General features: G+C 43.7%; 1 protein-coding gene across 1 annotated transcript; it reads left to right on the top strand.

Annotated features, from left to right (window-relative positions):
• The first annotated feature begins 708 nt into the window (after positions 1 to 708).
• zbtb37 (zinc finger and BTB domain containing 37) lies at positions 709 to 20,777 on the top strand. The gene is made up of 4 exons (XM_049587511.1): positions 709 to 1,077; positions 7,282 to 8,226; positions 8,314 to 8,413; positions 11,319 to 20,777. The coding sequence occupies exons 2-4, from the start codon at positions 7,301 to 7,303 to the stop codon at positions 11,835 to 11,837; spliced, it is 1,545 nt and encodes a 514-aa protein (XP_049443468.1). The 5' UTR covers positions 709 to 1,077; positions 7,282 to 7,300; the 3' UTR covers positions 11,838 to 20,777.
• Positions 20,778 to 21,108: the final 331 nt, after the last annotated feature.

The raw sequence follows: 21,108 nt of genomic DNA, 5'->3' as shown, positions 1-21,108 counted from the left end.
AGCCTCCCCCGGGATACACAAGAAATTCTCCCGGAGGTGGGAGTTAAAGACCCGACGGACAGGGTCCTCTGCCAGATGTTCCCAGTTCCCAGTTGGGTTTAGCAGGTCTGTCCGGCAGCCTCCCCCGCCATCTGATCCAACTCACCACCAGGTGGTGATCAGTTGACGGCTCTGCTCCTCTCTTCACTCGAGTGTCCAAGACACACGGCCGCAGAAAGAAAGGCTGCACCTGCTCCTCTGAGACACACCGACACGGGCCGGGGACCAGGGTCCGCTCCGGTGAGAACAACTGGAAATGTGAAAATCCAACAATAATTTCTGTTTTTATAATAAATAATTAAAAAAAACAAGAAATAATGAACAGTCCCTAAAATTAAACGTTGTTTTCCTGTTCAAGTTAAAGATAAAAGATTAAATGTGTTTTTATGAAACAAGAAAAAAAACAAAACAAAAACAATTTAATACAAATTACAAATTTATTTGACATAAATATAGGACACCTGTGTGTGTGTGTGTGTGTGTGTGTGTGTGTGTGTGTGTGCTCTCCACTTTGCCAAACTCTGAGTGCAGTGATGACCCCTCGCCTCACAGGTGCATGCCGGGAAGTGAAGTCTCACAGCGGAGGACAGCCTGCTCTCTCTCCGCGGCCTTGAACTACATTTCCCGACATGCCCCGAAGTTTTCTTCCTTCCCTCCTTCCTTCCTGCAGCCTCGGCCCTTCTGCCGTGAAAAAGGAAGATGAGAAGCAGCGGCGGTCCGCCGACACTGAGCCGACACTAAACCGAGTCTGACTTCCAGCGGAATGGCGGCAGAGCGGCTGCTGACAGACCGGAGCCCGAGCGCAGCTGCTGTTCCCCGGCCTTGAACCCGTCACGACCGCCGCTGGAGCCGCTGGAGTCCCGGAGCTGCGGAGCCTGGAGGAGCGGCGGGTGGAGCTGCAGCCTGCCGGGCCGGGCCGGGCCGTGCTGAGCCGTCGTCTCCCGCCCTGCTAACGATGTTCAGCTAGCTGCAGGACTGAAGCCTCGACTGCACCGCACCCTGAAACCAGAGCCGACCTCCCCCTGTCCCCCCCCTCAGGTGAGTCAGGCTGCACACCTGGAGGTTTACCTGCTCCTCCGAGACACGCCGGCACGGGCGGACCGGGGTCCGGGTCTTGCTGTATCTGGTCCTGATGTGGGTCTGGTTCAGGTTCTGTGATGTTGGAACCTGAAGCCTCCATGTGGGTCTGATGTGATCCAGGTCACAGTGTTTTCATGCGTCACGTGACTGACAGGTGTGTCTGTAGACCCTCCTGACACACCTGTCAGTCATCAGTCCGTGACGTCCCAGACTGACAGGTCACAGGCTCACCTTTAGGACAGGTGTAGAACCACACACACACACACACACACACACACACACACACACACACACACACACACCTGAGTGTATCAGATGCTGTAAACAGAAGTAAATGTTAAAGGTCGTCAGGATTCACCTGCTGCACAAACACTCAAAGTTTTAATAAATAAAAATGAATGTGTAAATTGACAGGAAACAGAATGTCCAGCTGCTCAGTGTCACAGGAAGTAACCGAGTACCTCAGTGTTTCTATTTGACCTTAAACTCCTGCCGCAGCACATCTCAGAGGGAAACTGAACCTTTACTGCCCCTGTGTCGTCACCACGCTGTCAACCATTCAGAATTTCAGTATCTTAAGAAATATCGATATTCAACACTGAGGTCATAAAATTCAGATTTTCTATAAAGTGATGAATTTAACAGTGTGTGAACATGACAGCTGAGCTGGAAAGTTACAGATCACTAGTTACCCAGTGTCAGAATGTCAGAAGAAGACGTTCCTGCGAGAACCTGACTGATAATATAAAATCGGCTGATGTTGGCCCTTCACAGATAAATCAGTATTATATATAGAAATGAATGATTTTATTTTATTTTAGTGTCATGCCACCTAGCGGCCCATCCCCCATGGGATTATATGACACCTTTGCCAAACAAAATAACAATATACATTTCATATTCCATCACATAAGTAAAATTTGCAGTCGTGCTGGTCGAGCATTTGATAACAACAGCAACAGAAAACCAATTTACAGCAGTACAAAAGTAAAGTTAAACATCTGCTGATACAGTGCTCCCTTTCTCATGTCCCAAGCTTTCTCCAAATACTTTGCCAGTCCAAATATTTCTTTTTCAAACAGCCAAGTCAGTCGTTGTGAATCATCCACATTTATCCAATCTACCTTAATCTTTGTATTACTAAACAACTCTTCGTGGATCTTCCAATAAAAAGGACAGTACAAGACAAAGTGATCCTTGTTTTCTACTTATTTAAGGTCACACACTGGGCAGATTCCACTGTCTTCTTCCAACCCTACATACCTCCCAGTTTTAATATGAAGTGACAATATGCCTGCTCTAATCTGTGCACAGAGTGATCTTTGTTTCTTTGACAGGTTATACAAAGCATAGTTTTCAGTAAAATACTCATATTTTATTTCACAGTAGGTACGTAGCTTTGGTTTACTCCAACTCTCACCTGCCCACTGTTGCTGAACCTCATAAAGCAGCCTTTCCTTTAAAGTTACAATGTCAGGTTTTTTTTCGTTTATATCCATATTTACAAAACAAATCACACGTGTCCATTATCCAAAATCCATTCCATTGTATATCCCATTTGAATATTTTTTTTTGCTAATCTATTACCATCCATATTGAGTAACCTATTCCATAATCTGGCAGCCCAAACCTTCCAACGGACTTCACTGGGTTCCCAGCCCGTATCCCCTGTGACCGCCAGCATTGGAACGTATCTATGCACACCCAAAAAATATTGAATGGCCCGATTATGTTACACTCTTAGGATAACTATCATGACCCCAGATCCCAGCCTGTAGTCCAGGACTGGACAGACACAAGCCTGAAAAAGTTTGGTATATGTAAGGAAACCAATATCTTTGAGTATCTTAATTCTACCAATAACTCTGCCGAGTGCTCTACCTGCCGAATCAGAGAGGACGGTTGTGTCTTGAACAAAATTCATGTACTCATCTACATAAAGACCCAAGTATTTATAAGAGCGAACAAAAATAATTTTTTTGTCACCAAAATAAAACTGAAATGTATAACTTCAGTTTTTCTTTCATTTATGGACAGCCTCCATTTCTTGCACCATTCCTTTGTGTAAGACAACATTTTTTGCATATTGTGTTCATTTTCAGCCATTATAATAATATCATCAGCATACAAAAGAATGTTAACCATTTCTTCCCCACACTGTACACCACAGTTCATTGACTTAATTGCACATGCCAGATCATTAATATTAACTGCAAATAAAGTAGGAGACAAATTGTCTCCTTGTTTCACCCCCAAAGGTGTCGGAAACCACTCTGTGTAAGACTCATTTATTTTTACACAAGCTATGGGATTGCTATATAGTGACTGTATAGATTTATAGAACTTCCCATTTACTCCATATTTAAAATTTATATTCTAAAATCAACAAAATACACAAATGTGGGTTTCTTCTCTTTTAACCTTACCCTTACTGTCGAGCTCAAAGTATAGAGATGATCCAAACAAGCCCTGTCTTTACGGAATCCATTTTGTTCATCGACAAGGAGTTGTCTCTTCTCAAGGTATGACATAAGTCTAATATTAAGTATGGAGGAGTATAATTTGTAAACAGTGCTTAACAAACTGGGTCATCGCTTTGAGATTTAGGAATCGGAATTATGATAGATCTAAGCCACATAGAGGGTATTTTACCTGTTTCAAAACATTTTTTTATGTGTATATATATATATACATATACACACACATATGTATGTATATATATATATATATATATATATATATGTACAGTACAGGCCAAAAGTTTGGACACACCTTCTCATTCAATGCGTTTTCTTTATTTTCATGACTATTTACATTGTAGATTCTCACTGAAGGCATCAAAACTATGAATGAACACATGTGGAGTTATGTACTTAACAAAAAGGTGAAATAACTGAAAACATGTTTTATATTCTAGTTTCTTCAAAATAGCCACCCTTTGCTCTGATTACTGCTTTGCACACTCTTGGCATTCTCTCCATGAGCTTCAAGAGGTAGTCACCTGAAATGGTTTCCACTTCACAGGTGTGCCTTATCAGGGTTAATTAGTGGAATTTCTTGCTTTATCAATGGGGTTGGGACCATCAGTTGTGTTGTGCAGAAGTCAGGTTAATACACAGCCGACAGCCCTATTGGACAACTGTTAAAATTCATATTATGGCAAGAACCAATCAGCTAACTAAAGAAAAACGAGTGGCCATCATTACTTTAAGAAATGAATGAATGAATGAAGCTCATGGAGAGAATGCCAAGAGTGTGCAAAGCAGTAATCAGAGCAAAGGGTGGCTATTTTGAAGAAACTAGAATATAAAACATGTTTTCAGTTATTTCACCTTTTTTTGTTAAGTACATAACTCCACATGTGTTCATTCATAGTTTTGATGCCTTCAGTGAGAATCTACAATGTAAATAGTCATGAAAATAAAGAAAACGCATTGAATGAGAAGGTGTGTCCAAACTTTTGGCCTGTACTGTATATATACACATATTTCATTTGTCAGATATGCACCAATATGAATTTCAATTTTTTTTTTTAACAGAATGTGATGTTGAAAAAAATTCTCGGCATCTTGATCACAGAGAAATGTGTGTTTGTGTATATATAATATCAGCCAATTGGTGCTGGTTATTTATATTATTGTGGCGTATTGATTATGAATACAGTCCATCTGATGCTGGTTTTGTTTCATCACTGTAGCCAGTATCTCACTATCACTATCCTCATTCAGATTTTAAGAAGCTACAAATTATATTCAGCCACAAAATAAGTCTGAAAAGCTGCAAATCAGAACGAAGCACAGAGAGTCGTTGACTAGAGATGATACGCCGTCTCATGGTGGTCACTTCCTGTCGACGTTACAGATCAGAAGTACAGAGAGTCGTTGACTAGAGATGATACGCCGTCTCATGGTGGTCACTTCCTGTCGACGTTACAGATCAGAAGCACAGAGAGTCGTTGACTAGAGATGATACGCCGTCTCATGGCGGTCACTTCCTGTCAACGTTACAGATCAGAAGCACAGAGAGTCGTTGACTAGAGATGATACGCCGTCTCATGGCGGTCACTTCCTGTCGACGTTACAGATCAGAAGCACAGAGAGTCGTTGACTAGAGATGATACGCCGTCTCATGGCGGTCACTTCCTGTCGACGTTACAGATCAGAAGCACAGAGAGTCGTTGACTAGAGATGATACGCCGTCTCATGGCGGTCACTTCCTGTCAATGTTACAGATCAGAAGCACAGAGAGTCGTTGACTAGAGATGATACGCCGTCTCATGGCGGTCACTTCCTGTCGACGTTACAGATCAGAAGCACAGAGAGTTGTTGACTAGAGATGATACGGTCACCTCCTGTCGACGTTACAGATCAGAAGCACAGAGAGTTGTTGACTAGAGATGATACGCCGTCTCATGGTGGTCACTTCCTGTCGACGTTACAGATCAGAAGCACAGAGAGTTGTTGACTAGAGATGATACGGTCACCTCCTGTCGACGTTACAGATCAGAAGCACAGAGAGTTGTTGACTAGAGATGATACGCCGTCTCATGGCGGTCACTTCCTGTCGACGTTACAGATCAGAAGCACAGAGAGTTGTTGACTAGAGACGATACGCCGTCTCATGGCGGTCACTTCCTGTCGACGTTACAGATCAGAAGCACAGAGAGTCGTTGACTAGAGACGATACGCCGTCTCATGGCGGTCACTTCCTGTCAGCGTTACAGATCAGAAGCACAGAGAGTTGTCGACAGAGGGTGTTGGTTTGGTCTGAACTGGACTTTAAACTTGTCAGTAACTGTGAACCTAAAAGATCTAAATTCTGAGGTTGTTCTGTCAGTAGTTTTCTAATAATAACAAATGAAGCAACTTCTGATCAAACTGTATCAATATCAGGCTTAAAACAACAGTTTCTGATCAGGCCACACCCACTTTTAATTTAAACCCAACCCACTCCCATCATAAACTCCACCCACTCCAAGTACAGACACTGGACAAAGGACACGGTCGCTGTGTATCTCAAAGAGTGCCCTCTATTTGGCACAAACATCCACTCAGACTGAAAAATAAACTGATCAGATGGTCAAAAGTCAGTGTGACCTCACAAAACATGTTTTTGTCCATAACTGAAGAATTCATTCACTAATTCTGACCAAACTTGACACAAATGTCTAACAGGGTAAAATAATGAAGGTCAAAAGGTCAAAGGTCAGCTTGACTGTGACATCATCATGTTTTAACGTCATATCTCAGGAACAGAAGGGGAGACATTTGGTCAGATACTGAATTGGTGACTCTAATCTTGACACTGTGCTGATTGTATAGATCTTCTGTGTGTGAAGCATCCATGTTTTCACTGACATGGATGGAGACTGTCAGAGACACTGGACTGGTGGGCGGAGTCATACAACCACAGGGTGGACTGGTGGGCGGAGTCATACAACCACAGGGTGGACTGGTGGGAGGAGTCATACAACCACAGGGTGGACTGGTGGGCGGAGTCATACAACCACAGGGTGGACTGGTGGGCGGAGTCATACAACCACAGGGTGGACTGGTGGGCGGAGTCATACAACCACAGGGTGGACTGGTGGGCGGAGTCAAACAACCACAGGGTGGACTGGTGGGAGGAGTCATACAACCACAGGGTGGACTGGTGGGCGGAGTCATACAACCACAGGGTGGACTGGTGGGAGGAGTCATACAACCACAGGGTGGACTGGTGGGCGGAGTCATACAACCACAGGGTGGGGATTCTAGTTTTAAAATGTAAAGTTTATTGAACTTCAAGTTTTACATCAGCACATAACCACCTCATAATAAAAACAGATCACAAACTCCCCGAATATCAAGAGACAGAAACACTATTAACATGACCTGGATTCGAACCACCCACTGTTCCGAATGTCCATAAAGTGTAGAATAGTGTCCATGTAAATGTCTCTGTCACTTAGGACAAACCCAACAGAGCCGCACACAGTCGAGACTAAACGATAACAGCACACCTGAGTGACACCTGACTCAGTCACACCCCCTGCTGTCAGGAAGTGTGTTGACAGATTCCCCTGTCGGCAGTGAAACATCTATCATCATATGTTTCGTCCTCATTCATCAGAATGCAGGAAGTGTAACTCCAGCTGTTTGACCCGTGTCCTTGTCGTTGCAGCGTCCCTGCAGGCGGCAGCATGGAGCGCTCCGGCAGCATCCAGCTGGACATCCCGGACTTCAGTAACTCCGTTCTATCCCACCTGAACCAGCTGCGTGTTCAGGGCCGCCTCTGCGACATCGTGGTCAACGTACAGGGTCAGAGCTTCCGGGCTCACAAGGTGGTCCTCGCCGCCAGCTCGCCGTACTTCCGAGATCACATGTCTCTGGGCCAGATGAGCACCGTGTCGCTGACGGTGATACGCAACCCGTCAGTGTTCGAGCAGCTGCTGTCCTTCTGCTACACGGGCCGCCTCTGCCTGCAGCTCGCCGACATCATCAGCTACCTGACGGCCGCCAGCTTCCTGCAGATGCAGCACATCATCGACCGATGCACGCAGATCCTGGAGGGCATCCACCTGAAGATCAGCCTGGCCGACTTGGACGAGGAGCCCAGGGAGGAGGAGGCGGCGCGCAGCTCCAGGAGCAGCAGGACCCTGGAGGCCGTGGTGCGAGCCGGTGGTCATCACACCGGCCTGCGGCTGATCAGTGCACGGGCAGGTGTGGAGGCGTGCGAGGCAGTCAGCCCGGCCGAGGAGCCGCTCAGCCCGCTGCCGACAGTGGAGCACAGCGGGCTGGAGGGGCCCGGGGCTGCCTCCGGCAGAGCGGGCAGAGAACCCATCCTTCGCATCAACCGGGCCGGTCAGTGGTACGTGGAGACGAGCAGTGAGCCGGAGCGCACCGGCAGTGCCGAAGAGGGCAGCGGCATGGACCGGGTGAGGATCAAGACGGAGAGGATGGAGGAGTGGATCGGAGCGGGGGAGCACCAGGAGGAGGGGGGGCCGGTGGAGGAGGAGACCACCGTGATGATCGACACGTCGGGACGCAGCACGCTGGTGACGGGGCCGGTGGGAGGGCTGGGGACCCGCAGCGCCCAGCCATCCTCCAGCTTCAGCGAGACAGACAGGTGAGTCACAGTGACGACCAGCCTCAGAGCGCCGTTCTGATGGAGCTGTAAACAACTGACCATAGTGTTCATGTGTTCACCTGGCAGGTTCAGTCCCACCGGCAGCGTGGTTGTCCTGGCGGAGCGTCAGAGAGCGAAGAGCGAGTCTCCCAGCAGGGCGGACGAGCTGCGACAGCCGAGCTCACAGGTACTGACGACCAGCGCTCTGTGACAGGAAACAGCTTCTGTGGTTACACTCTGTCTGTCAGTCATTGCTTAGTTTATAACCTGATGACCACAACATGACACATCACTCCAACATCATCATCATCACCACCATCATCATCTCCCACCGCTGTTTCAGTCCCGAGGGATCCACAGTTAGTGTGTTACCTACAGCAGACGTCAGTCAGCAGTTGTCAGAATCAAAATTGATTTTAGACACAAAAAAATAATAATTTAAAATGTACACAATATTAAATATTATATTTATTCATGAGCGTTTGAATCTTCCTGACGGAGCTTTCTCTGATATCTGCTGAAGGTAACACACTGACTGTGGATCAGTACCTCATAAAGCCCCACTGCAGAACATCTGGACTGTCGCTTTCAGGACTTAAACAGCGGTGGCGATGATGATGATGGTGATGATGTTCGAGCAATGGTGCTCTCCAAGAGTCCATCATGAACTGTCCCTTTACAGCTCAATAAAACCTCCCAGCAGACTCTTACAGTCCCCTCACTGAACCCAGAACCTCCTGTAGGTTCTCTAAAGCAGTGGTTCCCAACTGGTGGGTCATGGTCCAAAAGTGGGTCTCAGGTCCGTTCTGAATGAATCGCAGGTCACTTGCAGATGTGTCAAGTTTGTAAAATACACTTTATTTTGAAGTGCTGTTTCCTGCCGTAGAGTCAGTGACTACCAGACAGCTGCTATCTTAACGATGTCCAAACACAGGTATGACACTGAATATATTAAACCACGTGGACCTTGAACTAATGACAAAGATGAATCTGGGCCAGTCAGGAACCACTGATCTGAATAACGTTCAGATGGTGAAAACTGAAAGTAAACTTCAGTTCTTCATGTCATAGTTCCTCATATACCTCTTTTCCACCAACATGGAACCAGCTTTGTTCTGGTACCTAATTTTGAACCGTTCAGAGCACTACGACCCAAACTGATTCAGAACCGGAGGAGCTGGAACCAAAAAATATCAGGTTTTCTTTTACCTTGTTTGAACTGTGACGACATCAGTGGGCGTGTCTTATTCTATAGGTTGTACAGAGACAATGGAGAAGGCTACAACAGAAACTAAAGTCCAGTTCAGACCAAAGATTCACAACGAGACGAGTAGAAACAAACAACTACGTCATCATCTCTAGTCAACAACTCTCTGTGCTTCTGATCTGTAACGTTGACAGGAAGTGACCGCCATGAGACGGCGTATCATCTCTAGTCAACAACTCTCTGTGCTTCTGATCTGTAACGCTGACAGGAAGTGACCACCATGAGACGGCGTATCATCTCTAGTCAACAACTCTCTGTACTTCTGATCTGTAACGTCGACAGGAAGTGACCGCCATGAGACGGCGTATCATCTCTAGTCAACGACTCTCTGTGCTTCTGATCTGTAACGCTGACAGGAAGTGACCACCATGAGACGGCGTATCATCTCTAGTCAACAACTCTCTGTGCTTCTGATCTATAACGCTGACAGGAAGTGACCACCATGAGACGGTGTATCATCTCTAGTCAACAACTCTCTGTGCTTCTGATCTATAACGCTGACAGGAAGTGACCGCCATGAGACGGCGTATCATCTCTAGTCAACAACTCTCTGTGCTTCTGATCTGTAACGCTGACAGGAAGTGACCGCCATGAGACGGCGTATCATCTCTAGTCAACAACTCTCTGTGCTTCTGATCTGTAACGCTGACAGGAAGTGACCACCATGAGACGTATCATCTCTAGTCAACTACTCTCTGTGCTTCTGATCTGTAACGTTGACAGGAAGTGACCACCATGAGACGGCGTATCATCTCTAGTCAACAACTCTCTGTGCTTCTGATCTGTAACGTTGACAGGAAGTGACCACCATGAGACGGCGTATCATCTCTAGTCAACAACTCTCTGTGCTTCTGATCTGTAACGTCGACAGGAAGTGACCACCATGAGACGGCGTATCATCTCTAGTCAACAACTCTCTGTGCTTCTGATCTGTAACGTTGACAGGAAGTGACCACCATGAGACGGCGTATCATCTCTAGTCAACAACTCTCTGTGCTTCTGATCTGTAACGTTGACAGGAAGTGACCACCATGAGACGGCGTATCATCTCTAGTCAACAACTCTCTGTGCTTCTGATCTGTAACGTCAACAGGAAGTGACCACCATGAGACGGCGTATCATCTCTAGTCAACAACTCTCTGTACTTCGTTCTGATTTGCAGCTTTTCAGACTTATTTTGTGGCTGAATATAATTTGTAGCTTCTTAGAATCTGAATGAGGATAGTGATAGTGAGATACTGGCTACAGCTGTGTTGAGTTATTCTCGAAGTTTGAACGCTAGAATATTTTGTGTCGACTCACATCATACACTCATAAAATTACTGAATCCATGAATGAACTTCCACCAGTATGTCTTCTGGATTATACACCCCTGGAGCATCTCAATGCTGATTGGCTATCGCAGCACGAATTTGTCGCTGAAGTTCAGATTTTTCAACCCTTGTGAATAAGCGTGTCATGTGAAATCACGCGACTCACTTCATTCACGTTTTTGGGTCATTCAGATTGCGTCCTTTGCAGCACTTGTGGGAATTCGTGTCTGTTCGCGTCTTTACTTGACTTTACGTGTAATTCACTCACGCATATTGTTTTATTTGCTGCTGGTGTGAACACATCATAAGAACCAGAGCTGATTTGGTGGAAGAGGGGTATCAGTGGCTACTAGAACCTTTTGAGTCTCCATCGACCACTAGAACATGTCAGAAACCCCCAGAAATTCCTGAAGGAACCCTAGAACCTCATCAGTAACTGAGAGCAGTGTGTCCAGAGAGTGTTCAGTGTGATGTCATCTGTTCCTGTGTTAACGTGTCTTCCTGTCTGTCAGGGGGAGGAGCATGCAGCGTTTGATATGGGCGGCTACGAGGACTACCTGAGGGAGCAGGTAGGCGACCGCTGGTTCCGCTACAACCCCCGCCTCACCTGTATCTACTGCTGCAAGTCCTTTAACCAGAAAGGCAGCCTGGACCGCCACATGCGCCTACATATGGGGATCACGCCGTTCGTCTGCCGCATCTGCGGGAAGAAGTATACCCGCAAGGACCAGCTGGAGTACCACATCCGCAAGCACACCGGCAACAAGCCCTTCCACTGCCACGTCTGCGGCAAGAGCTTCCCCTTCCAGGCCATCCTCAACCAGCACTTCCGCAAGAACCACCCGGGCTGCGCCCCCCAGGAGGCCCACAGCGCCTCCCCCGAGACCACCACCGCCTCCGTCACGTCCAGGGGAGGGCCAAGCGACGAGGCCTCCCCCAGCCAGGAGGAGCCCGAGGGTGGGGGCAGCGGTGGTGGAGGCCAGTACAGTGAGGGTCCTCAGGCCTCGGTCTCCACCACAGGGCCTGACTGACCCCGCGGAGGGGGAGGGGGGAAGGATGGAGATTGTGGTGGGGAGTGACAGACGTGGAAGGCCGCTCTGATCCTGTTGCACCTGAAGCCAACGGGACACTGAAGGCGTCGAGTCAAAGCAGCGACTGAAAAGACGCCTCAGAGTCTGAACTGAGATTTTTCCGCTTTAAACCGCATCTACCTTCACTAACCAAACCGAACAGATTGAGAGAAAATGAAGAAATGCCACACACTCCTACAACCTCATACACCACACGATGACGTGGTCCTCGTTTGCCTCCGTCTAGTTTATGTTACAGATTTCTACTTTTATATTTACAGGTCCTACAGGTTCACAAAGCAGCGTCACAACAGTCTGTCTGGTGGAAACTTTGCCAAACTTCTCAGTGCCAGTTTAATAGGTAGAATCCTTCGTATTTGCCTTGAGACAATCTGGAGCAGCTGGTTAATAACAATAACTCTGCGCGCTCTTTAACGTGCCACAGCGGCATTAAAAAGTTTAGTTGCACAAAAAGATTCAATGAGAAAAAACTACGACTGTTAAAGTTCAGCTGTGATCAGAGTTCCTCAGTCTTTGTGACGTTAGAACCAATTTAATATCTTTATGTTCTCATGAAGCTGAAAACATTTCACATCACGCAGAGATTTCACCAACACCTGCAGGGCTGCAGCTAAACATTAATGAGGAGTCAGTTTATTGATAAGTATGTTAATTATTAATTCTATAGAATATTAGAAAATATAATAAAATCTTCAGTCTTGTTTTCAGATGTCTGTTTGGTGTGATCGACAGTGTAAAACCCAAGAAGAAGAGAAAGACGTTCGAACCAGAACATGTTTCTAATTTAATTTTTCCAAAATCATCTAAAGTTAATAATCATGATCAAAAAAGTTAATTTAAACAAAGTGATTAAATCAGTTTATCGTTTCACTTTTGCTGCTTCGGGCTCCTTGAACTTTGTTCTCAGAAGCAGAAAAGTCAAAATTATTCACTGTTCGTCGTCACATAATAAAAACAAATAAATATAAGTTAAGGGAGTCCAATGTGTGGAGTTTACATGTTCTCCCCGTGTCAGCGTGGGTTGAGTTCCTCTCAGCAGCAGTTTAAAGTTGAATCGTGCGAAACCTTAGTTTCAGTTTAACGACTGAACCTTCTGGAAAAGTTACAAAATAATCAGTGAAATAATCTGGTGATTATAATCTGTAAATTCTAGATTTAAATAATAAAATCATAGACATCAGAGGCATTAATATGAAGCGTTGGCACCATCTTGTTTCAAAATGTGTGACGTTTTCTTAATGAGTGATGGTTTGATGTAGAAAGACCATCTGTATTAGAGATTCTAAAAGGGTTGCTTACTCAACTATTCCCAGAGCTTTCAACTGTATCACATGACCTTCCTCAGCAAATCAAACCTGCTCAGGTGTCATCAGGACTTGGGTCACGTGGTAAAAGGTGGGCGTATGTGGGGGGACATTACAACCCTCGTTCATGCTCAAGGACGGCCCCCCACTCCCCCCCCCCCATTACATCACCAGAAGAAGATCATGGGATGCATCTGAAAGCTGTGGGAACAAATAGGTATTGACATCATGTAGTAAAAACAGTCTTGAGTAAAAGGTGAAGAACTCTGATCACGCTGGAATAATTAATTTGGCAGTAAAGTAAATTCTTAAGATTATGGTTTGATGATATTAATGCAGTGAGTTTTAAGGATCTGGCGGTTAGAAAGGACCATCTGGCAGCCTGTTGACTGAACGGACTCACAGCAGGAAACCTGGACGGCGTCCAGCCTCAGATAAGCTACACAGCTCAGTTACCTCTCATCACTACGCAATACAGCTGCTGCACTGCACAGCACAGCACCACCGGGGGGCGCTCTGACCCACTCACACAGGGCGCTCCGTCTGTCTTCTCAGATATTTTTATAAACAAGCATGTGTTTTATCTTTTCTTTGTTTTTCTTGGACACTTTTTTGCTCTGACAATGTGTGTGACGGACAACAGGAGCTTCACGTTCGAGGAGACGTGTCACGTCCGGTCAGTAACGTCTGTCAGTGTCGCATTAAATCTGCTGCACGTCAACGACTCAAAACTAATAAACATAACTGATAAAATACCTTTGAATTCAGTCAGGGAGAATTAACAGAAAACTACTGCCAGCTGATGAGTACATTAGCTGTCATCATCAAAATGGAGACAGGTTATGCTAACATTAGCTTGCAAGCTAACTCTTTTTTGCTTACTTATCATGTATCCTGTATCATGTTGTATTCTGTTTCAGGACAATTATAATTCATTCATTTGTGCTAATAGGCTAATTATAAGCTAGTTAGCTGGAAGTATGCTGACTTAGTTTCGTATTAATTTGTCTTGGACAGACTCAAAAATCAACATTAGCTAGCTGAGTTTTTGCTCACTCATTGTTCTGTAGTGTTATTTTGTTCCACACCACAAACATTCTTTTCTAAAGGGCAGACACAACATTAAAATTGACATTAGCTCACCAGCTAATTCAGTTCTTTTCTTACTGATCATGTAACTTTACAAATAATATTCCAGTGGTTCTATTATTACATTCATCATAACGTTAAACCAGAGATCTCTGTTGCTCAAAGAGTTAATGATCGTGTCCTAGTCAGCTACCTTTGAGTTAACTGTTAATATTTGCTAAGAAAGCATTAATTTACTCGATTACTCATTATGAACACTTTGTATTCTATTTCAAAACAATTCTGTGGCACAAACTGGAACGTGTGATTAGCCTAACCCTTCGCTCTGTTTCTTAAACAACAGCGCTCTCATTTTAGTGGAGAGCGTCAGGTTGGATTAACGAACACACCCTATAGCTTGATGTGGTTCTTATTACAGGCTTGTAATTCAACCTGGATAAAACATCTACAGGACACGTCACCACAACATCACGTGACACTTCTGATGATGACGACAGACGCAGTCGTTGAAACTGTCATGTAAGGGATAATGTATAATGATCCAGTGAATACTGGGAAAATAACTCCCGACAGGGGAATAGAACCCCGACGCGCAGCAAAGTTGTTTTCCCAGTATTCACCGGCTCATTATACATTATCCCGCTTATTACACGGATAATTATCAGTTAAATAAATAATTTGAGACAGAATATTGATTAATTATACGATTTTTATTGATTTATAAATTAAATCGGGAGGAGAGAAAAAAAAACTGCCGGCAACTGCTGAATCTGTGCTACAGTAGCTACAGGGAATCAAGATCAATGACCAACCTCCCTGTCGTCCACAATCTTGTGTCTCCTCTCTTTTCCGTGTGCCTCTGAGCATCCCTCTTCTCCGGCATTCTTCTCATCTTCAGCCAGTAACCATGACTCAAGATTTTCATGCTCACCAAATATGTTAAACGTTATATCATGAAAATACTCCATCTTTGTATCTTGTAAATTATTATTTTGAAGCAGTAACGGCTACGTTAGCCCGATAATAAAGTAACTGTTGTCAGGGCAGCGTCCCTAGCAACGCTGGGCTACATAGCAACGGTCATTACACAGTAATATCAGACCTCTGAATGCCGCGACTGACCAATCAGAATACAGCATGTAGTAGAGCCGTGTAATAAGGTATGATAGACAACACTTAAGAACCGTATCAAGCTACATATAAAAAGTAGGCTATATGAATTTGTTTGGACAAACACACCCTATAATTTATTCAGGCATGCTAATAGGCTAATTGTGAGCTGGTAAGCTGAGCTTAGTTTGCTAACATTGTCTGTTTAAGTTAGTATTATTTTTTTCGTAGACAGATTTAAAAATCTACGTTAGCTAGCTTTTTTCTGTTTTTTTTTGTGCATTATCTCCAGTAGCACAGTATAATTATTTTAAATCTGCTAAAAGAGCTAATATTTGTGAGTTATTTAGTTAACAGAAATTGATTGATTTTAGTTAGTTTTATTTTCCTTAGGCAGACACAGAAAAATTACATTAGCTCACAAGCTAACAGATTTTTGGTTACTTATTACTCATATCATTTTTGTTAATTTTAATTTTGCATATACGATTTGTATTCCAGTCGTTTAGAGCTATTACTATACATGACATTAATTATTAAGAATAGTTTTCTGTAGGCTAACACACAGATTAACGTTAGCTTGAAAGCAAACTGATTTTTTGGGCTTATCCATTGTTTTCTAAGCTGATGTTGTCAAACATTAATATTTCCAAGAGAAATACACAGAAAGTCAACATTCTATTAACTGTGTTAGCTGTTATGCTAAAGTTAGCTTGCAAGCTAAGTGAATTTTTGCTTCCTCACCATCTACAATTATGGGTGCGTTCATAAATACTCGCTGTGGGAATGCACCGTTTGGTTCTCTAGAACACAGTCTGAGCAGCAGAGTGCCGAGCGGAGTGAACATACGATTAACTTAATAGTTTGTCAGTTCACACTGCCATTTAAATGTACAGCGCCAGATTGGATTCATGAACGCACCCTTAATTACACACATAGACCTCCATTTTTAAAAGCTAATGTATGTGAGCTAGATAGCTAATGTTAGTTTACTAATGTTTCACAGTATGGAAACTTTAAGGAAAACTTAAGTGTTTTCGGGGTGGATAGTGTAACTGAACGACATCAGTCTCATCTCTCTGTGTGCTCTATAGGTCCAGGATGTGTTAGCCTAGCTTAGCACAAAGACTGGAAAAAGGGAAAACTAGTATCCTAGCAATATGCTATGTTGACTCAAGCTCTTTAGCTAATGTTTGCTCGCTAGCTAACAGGAAGTTAACTTTTCCAATCAGGATATTATTCTTATGATATTGATAAAATACTGTGTTTCCCCCTCTGTGCTGAACACAGTCGCACATGTGCAGTAGAGGTAATGCGTCATCAGCACAGAAGGTTCTGATTCGGTCATTGATCGGGTAGCGACAGGTGGAGGACCCTGTCAGACCAGATGGATGTAGGAGCCAGGCCACGGAGCTGGACCACAACAGAATCCTCCAAGTTCACCTGCTGGAGGGCGGGAGCAGGTCGGACCACCTGGCAACCAAAGGAAAGACGAGGTGGCCACGTTGGCCCTCCAAAACAACTTCAGCACTTATCAGAGAGAGACACGGGATCAAAAACAAGTTTTTATAAAAACAGAACAATATAAAATCACATATTATCAGACATATTTAAACTACTAAGATGTTTTTTTGCATATGAATAATGTAAGTAAGCTAGGAGTTAAATTCAGATGTATGGTAGGTAGGCAGGTAGCACATGGATCGGCTGTTACTGTTTTTCTACGGAGCTGTGAAACAGATTCTCAGTGGACGGTAAATTTTTTTATGCAAGTGAAGCCAGCGGCTCTGTCCTCACTCCGGCTGGCTGGACTCGACTGTCCTCACTCTGGCTGGTTGGACTCGATGGTCCTCACTCTGGCTGGCTGGACTCAAGTGTTCCTCCCAGATCCCGCCACCGCCGCACTCACTCTTCAGGCTAAACCAGGAACTATCAGGTATACAGACTCTTTGTTTTATTCAGTGAATCGGACGTTTACCTTTCCCTACGTAGCAGAATGCTAACAGCTAAACCTCAGTGCGAGCTTCAGGCCGCAGAAATAAAACTCACCTGTAAATAAACTCAACAGCAGGAAGAGCTCCTGCCAGTCACTGCAGAGGACGACAGAAAACACAAAACAGGGCTGGGCAACATGGAATAAAAATCAGTTGTCATGACAACCACAACACCTCTTATCAATGTACCACGGCAGCAGAAAATGCTGCTTTCGGATTGGCTGGCAGATATTTGTAAAACTCCTGCATGAAGAGACGCAGCGGCAAAACCAGATGTATCTTCATAACTGAGGACGTCTTGTTTTATTTCTGCTCACATCAGATTTCACTTCAGCTCATCTGGTTAATGAATTTTATAATGTGTAAAAACAAGGTCCTGAAATCATGAATTTTCAGCTGGCTTTTTTTTTTTTAAGAAGTTCCAAAACAAATGCAACAAATATTCTCTACAGAAATCTACAAATGTTAATTTAGTTTGCTCTTTATGATACAAATATACAGATTTATTTTTATCTTCACAGAACTTTGTTCACGTCTGTAAATCTCACAAAACCAGAAAATAATAACTGCAGTATTTCCGCTCCGTACAAGCCAACTGAAAAGTTTGCACACTGTGACTTCTGCATTAAATATGATTTACAGGGTGTCGGCTGAAAAGCAGTGTTGTGCTGCCCTCTGTTATTCTGTGACACCTGTGACAGTGATGTCACAGTGTCCTCTGGAACACCTGTACGTCATGTTAACGTTAACATTAGTTCTCTCAGTAACCCTGGCAGTTACTGGGTCCACACAGTAATTAGTTGCTCCATGGCAGTGGTTCCCAACTGGAAAAGTAGGTTGCATGTCCATTCTGAATGAACCGCAGGCGACTCAACATGTGTCAAGTTTGTAAAAAACACTAGATTTCCAAGTACAGTGAATTTCTGGCACAGAGCTTTTCTTTTAAAGTGCGATTTCCTGCTGTAGAGTGAATGAGTGAGTGAGTGAGCAGAGACGGCAAACTAACTCAACAACACAGCCAAATGCAAATATGATGCTGAAAATATTAAACTGTGTGGACGTTGAACTAATGACAAGGGAGAAATCTGTAGCTGCACCAGTTGGGAATGCCTGCTCTGTGGCCCCTTCACCACTTCACAAAACACCCGCTAACACCTGCTAACATCTGGCCTCCAGAAGAGTTGAAAACTTTACATTTCTTTTGTTTTTCAATCATCCCATTTATCTCAACGTAACATGAAAAAATTATGGATGCACGATAATATCAGCACGTCGTCAGTATCGGCCGATATTGGCTTTAAAATGAACCATGAGAATCAGCAACATGCTTTTTCTTATTCAGCACAATGACTGAATATTACAGACACTGACAGGCATTCTGCTGCTGGGCCGTCACCATCACAGTCTGTCCGTACAAGATGATGTTAATTCCACCACAGAACAGACCTGATGATGATCACTGACATCAGAGGGAAAAAGTGGATATATCGATATTGGCTATTGGTCAAATGAGTTGTTCCATATTGACATATCAGATATCTGCAAAAAATCCAGTATCGTGCAGCCCTAAAAAAAGAAAGGAGGCTGATGTAACATGAGGCGACGTCGCACACTCGGCTCGAACACGTGCTCACATTAAGAATATTTTCCTGATTCATCAGTGTGCCAAACTGCTGAGTTGCCTCGTGGATCAGAGCAGAAGTTTAGAGCACTAAACTTGGAAAAGATGAAAATATGAAACATGTTTCTTAACATGTATTTGAAGAAATCCTCGGAGTCATTTGACATCACCGTTGTGTGGCATCGATAAGGATCAAAGTGAAATTCTGCATCAAGATAAAAAAAATAAGCCAGAAATCCTAAAACATGATTTTGTCCCAGCTGTAGAAATGAAATGTGGACATGTTGCCCAGCTCTGACAGAAACACGTGAACAAACAGACTGACCTAACTCTCAGTGCAGCAAAGAGATGAAAACATGAATTAACCCATTCATCCAAATCTCTTCTCAAAGGCTGCTGGTCAGATTATACAGGAAACTGTAGGTTAGTTAGTTTAGTCACCAGTAACATCTGAAAGCTACCTGTCACGTTAATGAAACTTAAAGCTCCTAAACCAGACTGAACTGGTCCAGACTGGACCACCAGTCCAGACTGGGTCATGTCCTCAGTACTCTGTTTCTTCTCTCTGCACTGACTGTAGTGACTTTTTATTTTCGATGAACAGCTCATTTCAAGCCAGTTAAACTCAAAACAACGCTGCTGCCAGATCAGCCGGTCCAGTCCGGTCTGATCTGGTCCATTTCTCCTGGAGGAAATAGAAAGGAGGAAAAGTTGGATCAGAGTTGCGTTCCGGCCCGACAGCACCTGAAGCGTCAGGGTTTTAAACCTGAGGTGAGTCTGAACACAGGAACTGAACCAAAGACTGTTTTCTTTCATTAGGTTCAGTCAAAATAAAAAACACTCGTCTTGAGAGAATCTGTGGAAACACGAGCCATTAAATGTGACGACGACTCAACACCTGAAGTTTGAACGCACAATATTGATATTAACAATCTGATGTATGATGTTTCCTTGAATTGTAGCTTCAGACAAAATCAGTAAATGTTCTTTGACGTATTTGTTCAAATTTAAACTTTACAATCAAATTTGAAATAAATGTTCAAAACACGGTTTGGACAAACTGCAGAGATTTATATGAATTCACTGCTCAGACTCCAACTTTTCCTCTTTGACGTTTCTTCAGTTCATTTCAGTTTCATCTTCAGTCAAACTGTGAAAACAGCTCAACCTCATCATCATCATCTTCATCTTTATCATCAGCCTCTGGTCTTCAAGGTTTTCTGAGTCGGTCGAGGCTCCACCTCTTCTCTGATCAGCTCAGTTGCTTTGGTTGGTTTCATGTTCCTTCAGCTTCTGGCTTTTTATTTTGTACTTTTTACTGTGTGAATCAAATGTTTATTATATGAATATCCAGTAACCTTGACCACAACATGCCTAATTATAAATCAGATCATTTAGATATATTCACTTAATGAGATTACTCTTTACTGTTGATTCCTCAAAGTATATCCTAATATATCAAAGCAGAAAATGAGTCAAAGAAAAAAGTTTAGTAAATTAACTTTTAATACTGTACATTTTTTTTAAAAGAGGAGGTACTTAACAAGTCCTGTAGTCGAGGAACCTGAAAGGTTTTATGTGAAGATCTTTTATGTTGCATGTCTCTGTTGCTAAAACATGTTGGTGGGGGGGTTGGATGGGGGGGATGAGGCCAAAGGTTGATTATTAGTTTAGAAAAATGTGAAGAAGCTTCTTTCACCATGACCACTAGATCACTCACAGGTCGCATCTCCTCCAGAGGAAATAAAGCACTTTAAGTGTCGACCGGCACCGACTCGCCTCTTTCTTTACTCACACCATTACCCACAATGCAGCACAAACTCCGCTCACATGGTGACGGTCACGCGTAAATGGTTGAAATAGTTTAATGTTACAGATAAATGGTTAGATATATTTAATAGCAGTGGATAAGCGGTTGAAACAGTGAGCTAACGGGAACGGATAGACATTTGAAATGCCTGAAATATAATGGATAAACAGTGGAAATGGTTAGCTGAAAGTAACAGATAATCAATTAAAATAGTGACCTAGATGTAATGGTAAGCAGTCAAAAGTAACGGCTCAACTGCTAAAATAGTTTACTAAAAGTAATA

The sequence above is a fragment of the Epinephelus fuscoguttatus genome, linkage group LG10 (genome assembly GCF_011397635.1).
Source record: "Epinephelus fuscoguttatus linkage group LG10, E.fuscoguttatus.final_Chr_v1".
Lineage (NCBI taxonomy): Eukaryota > Metazoa > Chordata > Actinopteri > Perciformes > Serranidae > Epinephelus > Epinephelus fuscoguttatus.
Note: the sequence above shows the minus strand (reverse complement) of the source record. Positions and strands in the feature narration are given on the sequence as shown.

Bases quoted from the DNA above. Each gene is read 5' to 3' on its own strand.
- zbtb37 (XM_049587511.1), top strand. From the start codon at position 7,301: ATGGAGCGCTCCGGCAGCATCCAGCTGGACATCCCGGACTTCAGTAAC. The intron at 8,227-8,313 runs GTGAGTCACAGT...TTCACCTGGCAG, and splicing joins AGCTTCAGCGAGACAGACAG to GTTCAGTCCCACCGGCAGCG. The intron at 8,414-11,318 runs GTACTGACGACC...CCTGTCTGTCAG, and splicing joins TGCGACAGCCGAGCTCACAG to GGGGAGGAGCATGCAGCGTT.